The sequence below is a fragment of the Eumetopias jubatus genome, unplaced genomic scaffold (genome assembly GCF_037043125.1).
Source record: "Eumetopias jubatus isolate StellerSeaLion01/CBP00866 unplaced genomic scaffold, mEumJub1_p1.0 scaffold_11, whole genome shotgun sequence".
NCBI lineage: Eukaryota > Metazoa > Chordata > Mammalia > Carnivora > Otariidae > Eumetopias > Eumetopias jubatus.
The window spans coordinates 115401953-115414986 of NW_028274817.1; the positions used below are offsets into that span (position 1 = coordinate 115401953).

Here is a 13034-nt window from a genome sequence, read left to right on the forward strand (position 1 = left end):
TCAGTACAGTAGCCACTTAGCCACATGTTTCTACTGGACGCTTGGAATGTGGCTAATCTGAACTGGAATGTGCTGTCAGTTTAAAATACACACTTGACTTTGAAGATTCAGTATGACAAAAAGAATATAAAATATTTCAACGTGTTAAAATGATAATATTTTGGATATATTTGGTTAAATAAAATGTGTTAAAATAAAAAAAAAGTTGGGATTTGAGACTGTGTGTGTCAGCGGTTCTCAATCAGGGGTGACCCTGCCTCCATGAGGTCAGTGTGGCAGTTTCTGGAGACAGTCCTGGTTATACCAGCCGGAGGGAGCCACTGCCATCTAGTGAGGAGAGGCCAGGAATGCTGCCCACCGTCCTGCACTGCAGGCCTGTTCCCACAGCAGAGAATCCAACCCCGGCCTATGTCAAGAAGCACGGGTCACACGAGGGAAAGTAGCGGTGAACCAAAATGTTCTTCAGAAGCAATCCATCTAAATTCCCAGCAGCTTTCCCCATCTGCCCCGCCCCCACCCCATTACAATTACAAACAGAAACCACTCCTGTCTGAGAGACTACATTCCTAGAGTTCTTAAGTAGACACTTCTGGAAGAGGGGACGTGATAACGACTGTAAACCAGTCATTAAACCTCCTTTCATGTCGCCAAATAACGCTTTTGAAGTGAGACTGAAATTAAGTCCAGAGTTAATGAACAGAGATCATTATGTGATGCAAAGCTCCTTGCCGGGGCGTCTGGGTGGCTCCGTCCGTTAAGCGTCCAACTCTTGGTTTTGGCTCAGGTTGTGATCTCAGGGTTGTGAGATCCAGCCCCGTGTCGGGCTCCACTCTCGGTGTGGAGTCTGCTTATGACCCTCTCCCTCTCCCTCTGCCCCACAAAATAAATAAATCTTTTAGAAAAAAAACTAAACTCCTTGTAAATCTTCAACACTATTAGCCAAGCTGCTTCAGAATTCTCCATCAATAGACTCTTAAAATGAAATGCCTGAGGGGCGCCTGGGTGGCTCAGTCATTAAGCGTCTGCCTTTGGCTCAGGTCATGATCCCAGGGTCCTGGGATTGAGCCCTGCATCGGGCTCCCTGCTCCGTGGGAAGCCTGCTTCTCCCTCTCCCACTCCCCCTGCTTGTGTTCCTCCTCTCGCTGTCCTCTTTGTCAAATAAATAAATAAAATCTTTTAAAAAAAAATGAAATGCCTGACCATATGGGACTAAACCCGAAGGCAATTTGCCATGCAGTATGAGCTACCAGTTTTTTTTAAATTTTTTATTGTTATGTTAATCACCATATATTACATCATTAGTTTTTGATGTAGTGTTCCATGATTCATTGTTTGTGCATAACACCCAGTGCTCCACGCAGAACGTGCCCTCTTTAATACCCATCACCAGGCTAACCCATCCCCCTACCCTCCTCCCCTCTAGAACCCTCAGTTTGTTTTTCAGAGTCCATCCTCTCTCATGGTTCGTCTCCCCCTCTGACTTACTCCCCTTCATTCTTCCCCTCCTGCTATCTTCTTCTTTTTCTTTTTTCTTAACATATGTTGCATTATTTGTTTCAGAAGTACAGATCTGTGATTCAACAGGCTTGCCCAATTCACAGCGCTCACCATAGCACATACCCTCCCCAGTGACTATCACCCAGCCACCCCATCCCTCCCACCCCCCACCACTCCAGCAACCCTCAGTTTGTTTCCTGAGATTAAGAATTCCTCATATCAGTGAGGTCATACGATACATGTCTTTCTCTGACTGACTTATTTCACTCAGCATAACACCCTCCAGTTCCATCCACGTCGTTGCAAATGGCAAGATCTCATTCCTTTTGATGGCTGCATAATATTCCATTGTGTATATATACCACTTCTTCTTTATCCATTCATCTGTCGATGGACATCTTGTGAGCTACCAGTTTTATGAGAAGGTTCACATGCCTTCTGTACGTTACCTCCAAGCTTCACAACAATCCTGAAAAGTAGGAATTGTTTGCCCCCCCCACCATTTTATAGATGAGGAAACAGAGGCTCAGAAGTGGTGACTTGTCAAGGTCACACAGCCCATGTAGGGGTGTGGGGGGGCCCATCCGATCCCAGGCCCACACCTGTCCACTCTCCATGCTACCACTCCCTCTGGAACAGGGTTCCCCTTCTGTACATCTGATATTGTCTCAAAACATTGTCAAGTTAATACCATTAGAAATGAGATTGTACCTGTGACACGGATCCCCAGCTGTGAACACCTCAAGAGTCTCTCTTACTTACTGTGGGACCCAGTGCTTTTGTGGTTCAGGGATCCCAATTTCCTGTCTGTAAGTGCAAAGTAATGCTCTTCTCTGAACCTCAGTGAGGAAATGGATGAAGTTGGTTCACCGCCTGGATGTTTAAGGATAGTCATTTCACTTCTTGCAGCCGCAAGACCATTTCTGATCTAGTGATAACATGATAATTAACAAAACCATGCTTTAATTGTTTCTGGCCTTTTACTATAGCCTACAAATTCTTTTCCTCCTTCTCTGTACTTTTTTGGCCCATCCACCCCAGCTTTTCCCCAGTAGTGCAATTTTTTTTTTTTTAATTAATTTATTTATTTATTTGGGAGAGAGTGCGAGCACATGAGCAGGAGGGAGAGGGAGAAGCAGACTCCCTGCCAAGCAGGGAGCCCCGTGCAGGGCTCGATCCCAGGACCGCAAGATCACGACCCGAGCCGAAGGCAGATGCTCCACGGACTGAGCCACCCAGGTGCCCGCCCCACCCCAAGTAGTGCAGTCTTTTAAGGACCAGCTGGGGGGCTGCCTCCTCTATGAATGACTTCCCCATTCCTTCAGATTCTTGCTCATCAGAATTAATCTTTTTTCCTGTGTTTCCACAGGCACTAATTGTACTTTTTCTTTTTTTTAAGATTTTATTTTTAAGTAATCTCTATAGCCAACGTGGGGCTTGAACTTGCAGCCCCGAGTCGCACGCTCCACTGACTGAGCCAGCCAGGCTAGTATTAAGTTCTCTTATCTGTATATTTTAGTCGAGTTTCCCCTGCTAGAGTGGTGGCTCCCTGAAGGTCCGGAAGGGATGATCATTGTGTTCGTTTTGGGTGATTTCTAACTTCCTGTTTATGAGTTTGTGATGACATTTCCCCTGTGCAAGCTGCAAAGAAAGGGGAAAAAAAGAAAGAGATTTAAAATTACCCCTAAAGTTTATTTAAAAAGGCAAAAGACAAAAAATTGACATCCTCCTATCAGGCCCCCTTATTATAAAATGTTTTCATTGCTTCTTTTTTGTTTGTTTGTTTGGGGGGTTGTTTTTTGTTGTTGTTTTTATTGCTTCTTGAAGTCCAAAACCTGAGAAGTGTGACCCAGTAACATCAAGCACAATGAACACACTGGCCAAAAGTTTGACAAATTAAATCCTTACAATGAATTGAATCAGAATAAGAATAATGCACCCATCTAAAGATGTCAGCTGCTTAATGAAATTAAATATTAAAATGAAATCTTAACAGAATATTAAAACAAGAGGGAAATCCCTTAAACCCATCTCGGTAAGAGCCCTGTGAGCCCCCAGCCTTCATTCATTCTTAGGTGTCTGCCTTGACAGCTTTTAACTAGAGACCGTGGGGGCAGAAAACCTTCCCTCTACACCACAACAGAGCTGGTCCCTTGATGTCCAGATGGCAACCTGCCACCCACACACGGTCTTGAAGCAGAGACCCCACGCACGTGCTAGAAGACATGCTTAGTTGTCAGCGGCTCTATTCGTGAGGCCTAGCCCTGTTTGCGTGAGGTCCGATGGGACAAAAACAGCGAGCACACACTGTTAGGATCAGCAGAGGGCACTCTTCAGCAACAGTACTTCCAACCACCCACTTGCTCTCACCCTGGCTGCAGACACTACACTTTTTTTGCATGTGGGAAATTCGGGTCATCATAGAAGTTGGCAAACCATTCCCTTGCGGTCCCTTCAGTATAACACAGGAATGATAACACAATGGGTGTGAACACCTTGACTGCAGTTTTAAGAGATGTAGGTGCTGTCAGCCTGATGATTACATGAGGAGCCCGCGGTAGTTTGTCTGAAGAGATTCCACAAAAGGTTGAATCTTGAGTGGGGTTTGAAGAGAAAGGGCATTCCTGGTCTCACCCCGGGGTTCTAGAAGCACCTGGAAGGTTCTGAGGGAGTCCGCGATTCAGCTCACCTGCGTAGTTGGATTCAGGAATGTAATTGTTACCGAACCTTGATGTGCATCCCAGATATTTTACTCCTAGGGAAAGGAAAATGGATAGATTTGGGAGACATTTGCGAATGGGAGCAACAGAAAAATATAAAAGGAAAATTGCCTAAAGGCAGTTGTTCTTTTCTCTGTAGTTAGACATTGTTGGGTGGAATTCTTCATGTCCACACCAAGGAAGGATCCTGGGATCGCCGCCTCTCAGGAACCTGTGGTTGCCTGTCCCTCCAACCTCTTCTCCACCTCACCCAGGACTCCTGAGGCCTGTTTTCAGCTTTGCATACAACAGCACAAGGACCCTTTCTTTGCCAGAGGTGGCCAGTTCGCCTAAAGCCCTTGCAGTTGGCAGCCCTGGCTGGTTCTCTCTCTCTCTCTCTCTCTCTCTCTCTCATCTCTCAGAGAGAGAATGAACAGGGGAGAGGGGCAGAGGCAGAAGGAGAGGGAGAATCTTAAGTAGGCTCTGCACCCAGCCGGGAGCCCGACATGGGGCTTGATCTCACGACCCTGAGATCATGACCCGAGCTGAAATCAAGATACACAACCGACTGAACGACCCAGGCGCCCCAGTCCTGGCTGATTTTGCAACTCCCATCTGATCTCAGAGCACATGCGGGGCTGCCAAGATGGCGAGGCGGTATGGGAGGGTGAAATGGTTTTTATTTTCAGAGACAACATGTTAATTTAAGTCCTTGCTCTGCTCTTATTAATGGCGTGACCTTAAGCACACTGAGCCACGCTGTTTTCAACACTGACATGTAGATAATACATTCTCAGAATCCGGGGCTTTGTCCATGCTGAAATGCTATGCAGGTACGAGATGCTGTTATCCATTCGTTCGTTCGGCAGATCTTTCTTTAGTGCCAGCACTGGGCTGGAACCTTCGGGGAGGTTATGCTTTCTTAGGGCAGACAGACAATGAATAACCAAATAATTGTATGGTATAGTGTCCCTTTGGGAAAAATCGAGGAAGAAGAAACAAGTCAATACAGGAGGATAAAGAATAGACGCACCAATGTGACGGGCTGGTTGGGGGGTGTCCTCTCTTAGGCAGTGACGATGTGTGAACGGAGGCCGGAATGAAGTGAGGAAGTGAGCCGTGAGAATATTGGGAGAAATACTTTCCAGGAAGCATGAGGGAAGACCCACGAATAGGGTCTGGGCCAGCAGGAGTGTGGCACATGTGCTGGTTCCAGAACTTACTGAACACTTACATGCTAGGCACTTTGTCCACGTTACCCATTTAGTACTTACCACACTTGGTGAGCTCCTCTCCTAGGTCCTGATTGTACACGAAGAAACCGAGCCTCCAAGAAGTGAAGGACTTGGCTCCACATTTCACACCTGGTAAATGGCAAACCTGAGATTCCAGCAGGGGCCCCAGAGCCTGAGTGGTTCTCCCAGACTGGGGCCCGCCAGCAGGGGGTGGTGCGGTGGGAATCCCTGCAGCATTGGCCCCGGGGCAGGGTTGGGGCAGGAAATGGCAAGGCAGGACCCAGTAGAGCTTTTAAAATATTTGGCTGAATACCTAAATGGTGCTGGTTATCTTTTCCTTTTTTGTTAAAACCGCCTTTTGGCCCTGGTGAAGGTGTTTATGTGGGGTCGGGATTGGATGAGCTTATTTAGTGGGGTGATATTCCAGATGTCTCAGTGATTGCCCAAGTAATTAAAACATTTTTGTAAATAATGTGGGTCCTTAATTGTATGGATTCGAACATTACCTTTCTATCCTCGAAGACCTGCTAGCCGCTTCTATTATGCAATGTGTTCCTCGCTGGCCTGTCTCAACAGCCATGGGCTCAACCCATGTTTTTGTTTTGTTTTTCTCTTTTTCCTACTCAGCTATACCAGTAGAAAAAAAAAAAGCCACCATTTGGGGCCCGTGGAAATTAAAAGTAAACATAGTTTTATCTATGATATAAACGTTTTGCTTTAAAGAAAAAGTCTTGCATCGAGAAACATTGAATGAGATCATCACACTCGTCCTTCTAAATACCAGCCAGAAAGAAACAACAAACTTCACTCTGTCTTGTGCTGTGATTCTTCAGAATTAATTGATAGCTCTTAAATTTCACATCGCAAGTGCCACTTTTCTTTTGTTCCTGTTTTGGTGTTGTGTCTCTCTCCTCCCGAATATATGAACGCACCAAGAAGAACTGACAAGGAAGCCAAAGTGTTTTCGTGAAGATCCATGGAAAGTTTAGGACTAAGAAGGGGAAAGGACTGAGCAGGATCAGGGCGCATGGCAAGTCCTTTAAGAAAACACCTGTTTCAGATTACAGATTTCTTAATGAGACACACACAGCTCTTGAGTTTAAACATAACACTCCCAGTTCAGTCAACCACCCACGGCCATTCTCCAGGTGTTTGCGATTATGTAATGTCCTGAAAAATCATCTGGATTGTGTCAACTCTTGGTACTGCTTGGGTTTAAAAAAAAAATCCGCTGCAGGCATTAATTTATAAAGTCTCAGTGTAGCATTTATAGCACTTGAGAAAAATAAATAAATAAAACAAAAGACAATCATAAATAAGGGGTCATTGGTTTCTGATCTTTTTCCCTCCCAACAGCTAAAAGTATGGGTTTTTGCTTTAAGTAGTAAAAGGCAGGCATTATGAACTCTGTAAAGCTTCATTGACCAGGCTTCTCTAATTCAGATTTTACAGTATTTAGGATGGTGTTTACTTTTCGTATTACCAGAGAAAAGAGGACATCCACACTGAAAAAGTAGAGGAAAAGTGGAGATAACTGTCTTCTGTCTTTTAGAAACAGCGTTGACATTGCTTTCTAAAATAAAACTTGCAACACACGCACACACGCAAACCTCTTTTGGTGTCTGCGTAAATTTTCATCTTTAAATGAGTCATGCTCACCACAATTTACTTTTTCAAGTTGCCTGACATATTTTTAGATGATTAACAACTTGAAAGTCCCTAGGCTTGGGTAATTGAAAAAACTTTGGGGATGGAAGGAATACGATTTGAAAGAGACTCCTTTGAGAACGCAAAGCTTCAGCCCAAACAGAACGAAAGTTGCCTTTATTACGCAGTTATTTTAATTAAAAATGCATGCATAACAGGAAAAGGAAAGCAATTCTAGACACTGCTCCTTCTAGTTTGACTGGTTGTTTGAGATTTGGAAGCTTTTTATTTGTCCTCTTCCATTTTTAAGCTTTGCATGAGCTCCTAAGTGCTTCATTCCTATTTTGGCCTCTATACTAATTCTAGGTCTTTCTGTCTAGCAACGTCTTAAAGTCAGAGCTAGCTACTTTTGTCCTCTCACATAGTATGGCACTGTTCTTCCAATTCTTTGTATCTTCCCTTCTGTCTCACAGCCTTCCTGGCCAGTCCCCGTTCACCTAAAGAGGGAACAAATATTCACCAGCATCTCTGCAGAATAAAGCATATCACTTCTTTTCATTCACTGATGAGCAGTAGCCTCTTTTTATTTTTGCAAGATACAAAAGTTGTTTCCGTTGTAAAAAAGTAAACTACTCCTTGCAGGAGACCCAAACTATCAGAAAAGCAGAAAGAGGATATAATAAAATGTACTTGCAATTCCACCCTCTAGAGATGACCGCTGTCCACGTTTTGGTGTGTCTGTCCGGGCATCTCCACACACACTGTAACATGACAAGATAGAATTTTTTTAAATGAACCCGTTTAAACTCATCACTGTGGGCTCCTGGGTGGCTCAGTTGGTTAAGCGACTGCCTTCGGCTCAGGTCATGATCCCAGGGTCCTGGGATCGAGTCCCGCATCTGGCTCCCTGCTCCTGGGGAGCCTGCTTCTCCCTCTGCTTCTCTCTCTCTCTCTCTCTCTTTGTCTTTCATGAATAAATAAATAAAATCTTAAAAAAAAATAAACTCATCACTGTATGTGACCTCTTTAAATAAAATTGCTATTCAGTAACCTGCTTTTTTTGATTAAATAGTATTTCATTTTTCCGTGTCAGTGAATCGAGATCTATGTCACTTTTTAACAGGTGTGTAATATTCTCTTGTATGGCTGTACCATAATTAGGTGAGTGTACCCTAGTAGACCCATCATCCGGATTGTTCCTTTTTGCTATCATAACAAACACTGCAAAGATAGGTTTGTGCTGACATTTTGTATTCTTCTTGTCTCCGTAGATTTAAATCTCAGAAGTGCGTGTGCTTTTTTTAAAAGATTTTATTTATTTACTGGAGAGATACAGAGAGTTAGAGAGCACAAGTGAGGGAGAAGGAGAAGCAGGCTCCCCACAGAGCAGGGGAGCCCGATGTGGGGCTCGATCCCAGGACCCTGGGATCATGACCTGAGCCGAAGGCAGATACTTAACGACTGAGCCACCCAGGTGCCCCTCAGAAGTGTGTTTTTAACATTGAAATCTTCTATGCATTTGGAACACGTTTCCATATATAGGGAGGGGCTTACTCTCTTTACTCATATGGTCGGCCAGTTGTGTTCCAATACCGTTTATCGGAAAATGCGTCTTTGCCCCACTGATCAGGAATTGCTGTCATTGTATATAAATTCCCCATGCAAGTGGGTCTCTTCTCTTTCTGGGCTGATGTTGCACTGTTGCCATTAGGATAGCAAGTTTCATTTTACCATGTATCTGGGCATCCTTTAGCCCAGTCAAGTTGACACAGGAAATTAACCATCCCAACCTAGAGCCTCCAGTTTCCGTAGCTGTCTGCCTGTCACCTGCTGGGATAAAGGTTGCTGCTGAGACCATTCTGTACAGAGTGTACCTCAATGGCATTGTTCGGCAGGATGACACGTGGAGGGCCCTCATGTCAGCCAGCCCTGATTTCTCCTGTCATAAATGCTCTATATAAAGTCTGTGGTTTCAGGAACTGGCATCCAATAAAGTTGGCTCAGGAAGAAGGTGGTTTATTATAAGGCTACAATATAAGATTTCAACAGCTTGACAGTAGGCAGGTCTTTAATTGCCCTTTGGTTGGGGTATGAGAAGGCAGAGTAAATGATGGCCTGTTTTCCCAGCATGAATTCTGAGCCAGTTGAGAAGATGAAAGAGTAAGAAAGATGGCAGATACGAAAAAATACCTTATTTCTGATAAAGCTGATATTGTAGAATGTGGCTTCTATCTGCATGCAGCTGAGCTTCCAAATACCATATGTGGGCGAAACTTAGGCAGACTTTATTCAGATTTCACTGGCTGTGCCGGACCTGTGAAGGCCACGGCCATGGGGGCTGGCCCCTCCCAGACGGACTTGCTTTCTGTGGGCAGGCTGATAACCTAAAAGGAAGGGGAGAACCAGGGGTTTGTCACTTGAAATGTGGCTAGTGTAACTGAGGAGCTGAATTTTTAATTTTGTTCCACTTTAATTAAACTTAAATAGCTACACGAGGCTAGTGGCTACTCTCTCGGACAGCACAGAATTTCTTTCCATTCTTAGATTTAGTTTGGACATGCCCCTGGAAAAGTTGGCTTTAATTTATATGAATTCATTTGATATTTCACTTGGGTTTATCGAGCACCTAAGTGAGTTTGTATGCCTGGTGTTGGAAATAACGTTGCCTTTGGATTTCTCAAGTCAGCTTTTAGGGGAAGGTGTGGAGACCTGAAATCTGTTGTCCCACACACCTGGCTGAACATGGCCTTGGTAACATGGCCCAGCTGTTTCAAAGGGAGCCGCCTCTTTCACCCTGAGCTCTGGGACCCATCATGGTAGGCTGAGGGGACAAGTGGGGGCTTCTGTCACCTGGCTGTGAGCTCTGGCATGCTCAGGGCTGCATCTACGTGGAAGAGGGGGCTCCTGTTTGGAATTCTCTCAGAGACATTGTATGGACTAGCATGGTCTTTTCACTAGAGATTCATTCCCTCAGCTTGTGCTACTGTCCTGGTCACTCCTCACACTTTCTCAGCACATTTTCTGTGGAAGAAGTGAACAGTTCTTCATAGCTGCCAAACACCTACTTTTTCTTCTGCTTGTTTTGTCAAAGGTATCTTACCTCCTGGAGGGCGGCAGCATGGCCCATGAAGATTTCTGTGGACATGTTGGTCACATGAACCCAGGAGACCTGCAGGTATGGCCGACGACAAGCAATCGCTGATGGTTTAATAGCCTTTGGGTGCGCATGCTTGCTCTCACCCGGTTCCAGTACATTCACACTTTCCTCCCTCGCTCTCTTAAACTTTTGACCTCTTCCTTTTTGTGGGTCCTTCCATTCAGCCTAGAAACCTGCACTGGTTTCTTGTATTCGCTCAAGCTTTCCTTGACTCCCTCAGTCACTTTTTAGTTCCCAACTAGTCTTTCTCTTACGTTTCTCAAAAGCATAATCAAGGATGATGGTCTTAACTTACTCATCTTCCATTTCATGCTTCACTCACAGAAATCAGGGTTGGCCTGTCTCAACATCCACCCAAACCTCTACTGAGGCTGCTCAGGCAGTGGTCACTCATGATGTCCCCATGGCCAAACTCAGTGTACCAGGTTCTGTCCTCATCTTTCTAGACCTTCCTGCTGCATTTGTGACAATTTCTTCTTCTTTTTTTAAAGGTTTTATTTATTTATTTATTTGAGAGAGAGAGTGAGGACCGGAGGAGGGGCAGAGAGAGACTCCCAAGCAGACTCCGAGCTGAGCATGGAGCCTGACGCAGGGCTCGGTCCCACCACCCTGTGATCACGACCTGAGCCGAAACCAAGAGTCAGACACTTAACTGACCGAGCCACCCAGGCGCCCCGTGACAGTTTACCCTTTGTCTTCCAACTTGTTTGCAGGGGTAAGTGTTGTCACTTAAGACCACGATCCAGATCTTGCCACCACCCTCGGCTTGTTGGAGACACGTTAGAATTAGAAGCCCCAGCAACTCTTGGGTATTCTTTGCTGGGTTTGTAAGTCTGAACTCAAATGTCAAGAACTTTCTGGGATTATTTACATATTGTGTGGGGAATTTTAACTGCAAATATTTGAATTATGTTTCAATGAACATGAAATTGAAAGCATTTTCATGTGAATAATCTCTCTAAAGTATTCTTTTTACCTCATTTTTAAAATGAGAGAATGGGAGCGCCTGGGTGGCTCAGTCGGTTAAGCGTTCGCCTTCGGCTCTGGTCATGATCCCGGGGTCCTGGGATCGAGCCCGCATCAGGCTCCCTGCTCAGCAGCGAGTCGTCTTCTCCCTCTGTGACCTCTCTCGCTCTCTGTGAAATAAATAAATAAAATCTTAAAAAAAAAATGAGAGAATGGGAATTTAAAGATGTTGAGGAAAGACGTCCATGGCCTCAGAGCTAGTAAATAGCGAGGTTGAAAAGAGAAATCTGCTCTTCCCCCTCCAAATCTAATAGGTGGGCTGTACATATTAAGAAAGTTCCTGCCAAACTGGGTTATATCTAAAAAAGGATAAACAAGGTATGAAAAGTAGATTGAAAATATGGAGAGATAAACTGTGAACCTAACAGAAAAACACACGGGAGGCCAAGTCTCTGAGGAGCCCCAATAGCTGCCATCAGATGGAAGAAGCGCAGCGTGGGGCAGTGCTGAGATCTCCTTCACGTTGTGTTAGAGCTGTGGTCAGCGAATGTTTTCTGTAAGAAGTGGATAGCACCTATTTTAGGCTTCGTGGGTCATACAGTCCCATATGTGGCAAACACTCTGTCCTACCTTCGCAGCATGCGAGCAGACAGACAGCATGTCACTGAACGGGCACGTCTGTGTGTCAGTAACACTTATGTACAGAATCAAGTGACAGGGCTGGATTTGGCCCCTGGGCTGTCGTTTGCCGACCCCTGTACTAGAAGGTGTCATCAGTCTGGTCAAATGGAAGATGGAAATCTATTTAGATTTAGTGACAGAAAGAAAACTAAACTATGTAGTGGCCTTCTTTCAGATCTGGGAACGGATATTGCCCATTCTGGTCTCAGAGTCTTTTCACCTGCTGCTCCCTTTGTATGGACTCCCTTCCTCTCGCCCTTCCCCGGGTCACTTCTTACTCCTTGTCTGGGTTCCAGCCTGAAAGTTCCGCCCTCAGGTAAGCTGTTCCATTTCATGCGCTCTCACAGAAGCCCGTGGTGCCCGCACCCCCCACCCCCAGCGCCAAGTACAATCATATGCCAATTGATTATTTGTCTCATTGTTTAAGGATTTCTCTCCGCACGAGGGCCGGGTGGAGGATGCTCTTGGTGGCCTGCCTCTTGGCCCTCTGCCCCACCCCCGAGTCCGGGTGGCAGCAGTCCCCGTGTGTGCGCGCGCATGCGCGGCTGTCCATCTCACGCGCCGCTACTCTGCCCGAGGTCGCTCTCAGCAGCCGGATGTGCTGGGGACTGGACACCCCCAGAAGTCTTGTCAGAGAGGGATGGGAGTTGGCGGGTAAAGCCCCTAGCTTCCCCTCCGCGCACCCATCTGCCGGCCTCCCGGGGGGGACTGACCCCGGGGGCCCACAGATGGCCCCTGCTCGTCCTCACCCCTTTTTGGCTTTCTCCCTTGCCGAGCTTGCTTTTTCCTTCTTCACTGGTGCTTTCTGCAGCAGGTCCCAAAGAAATACTTGCCCTTCACTCCTAGTCTCGGGATTTCTGTGGCCGAAGCCAAGCTAGGACAGGCGGGGAACCTGTCTGCCATGTTGCATCCCTAGGTCCCGAGGTTAGTGTCTGGGGCTGGCCCCTGGTAACGCTCTCGATAAAGAGATAAACAGATGCTTGCAGAATGTGCACACCGGCGGAGGCAACTACTGCTCCAGGTAGCGAGGGTTCCATTAGCGGAACCGAGCAAGCACAGGCAAGCCCCCTGTGCACGGGGCAGTGGACGCCACGGGCCCCCGCGCGGATCTGTAGGCGGAGGCCCGTGGCCTCCGACTGCGCCAATACGGGC

General features: G+C 46.1%; 1 protein-coding gene across 3 annotated transcripts in view; it reads left to right on the plus strand.

The window, feature by feature from the left end:
- Positions 1-13034, plus strand: part of PIR (pirin) — a 103026-nt gene that overhangs the window by 21774 nt on the left and 68218 nt on the right. For all 3 annotated transcript variants that reach the window (XM_028115027.2, XM_028115029.2, XM_028115028.2), the window contains exon 4: positions 10170-10253. In XM_028115027.2, coding sequence (XP_027970828.1) covers positions 10170-10253 — 84 coding nt within the window. The remainder of the gene's footprint in view (positions 1-10169; positions 10254-13034) is intronic.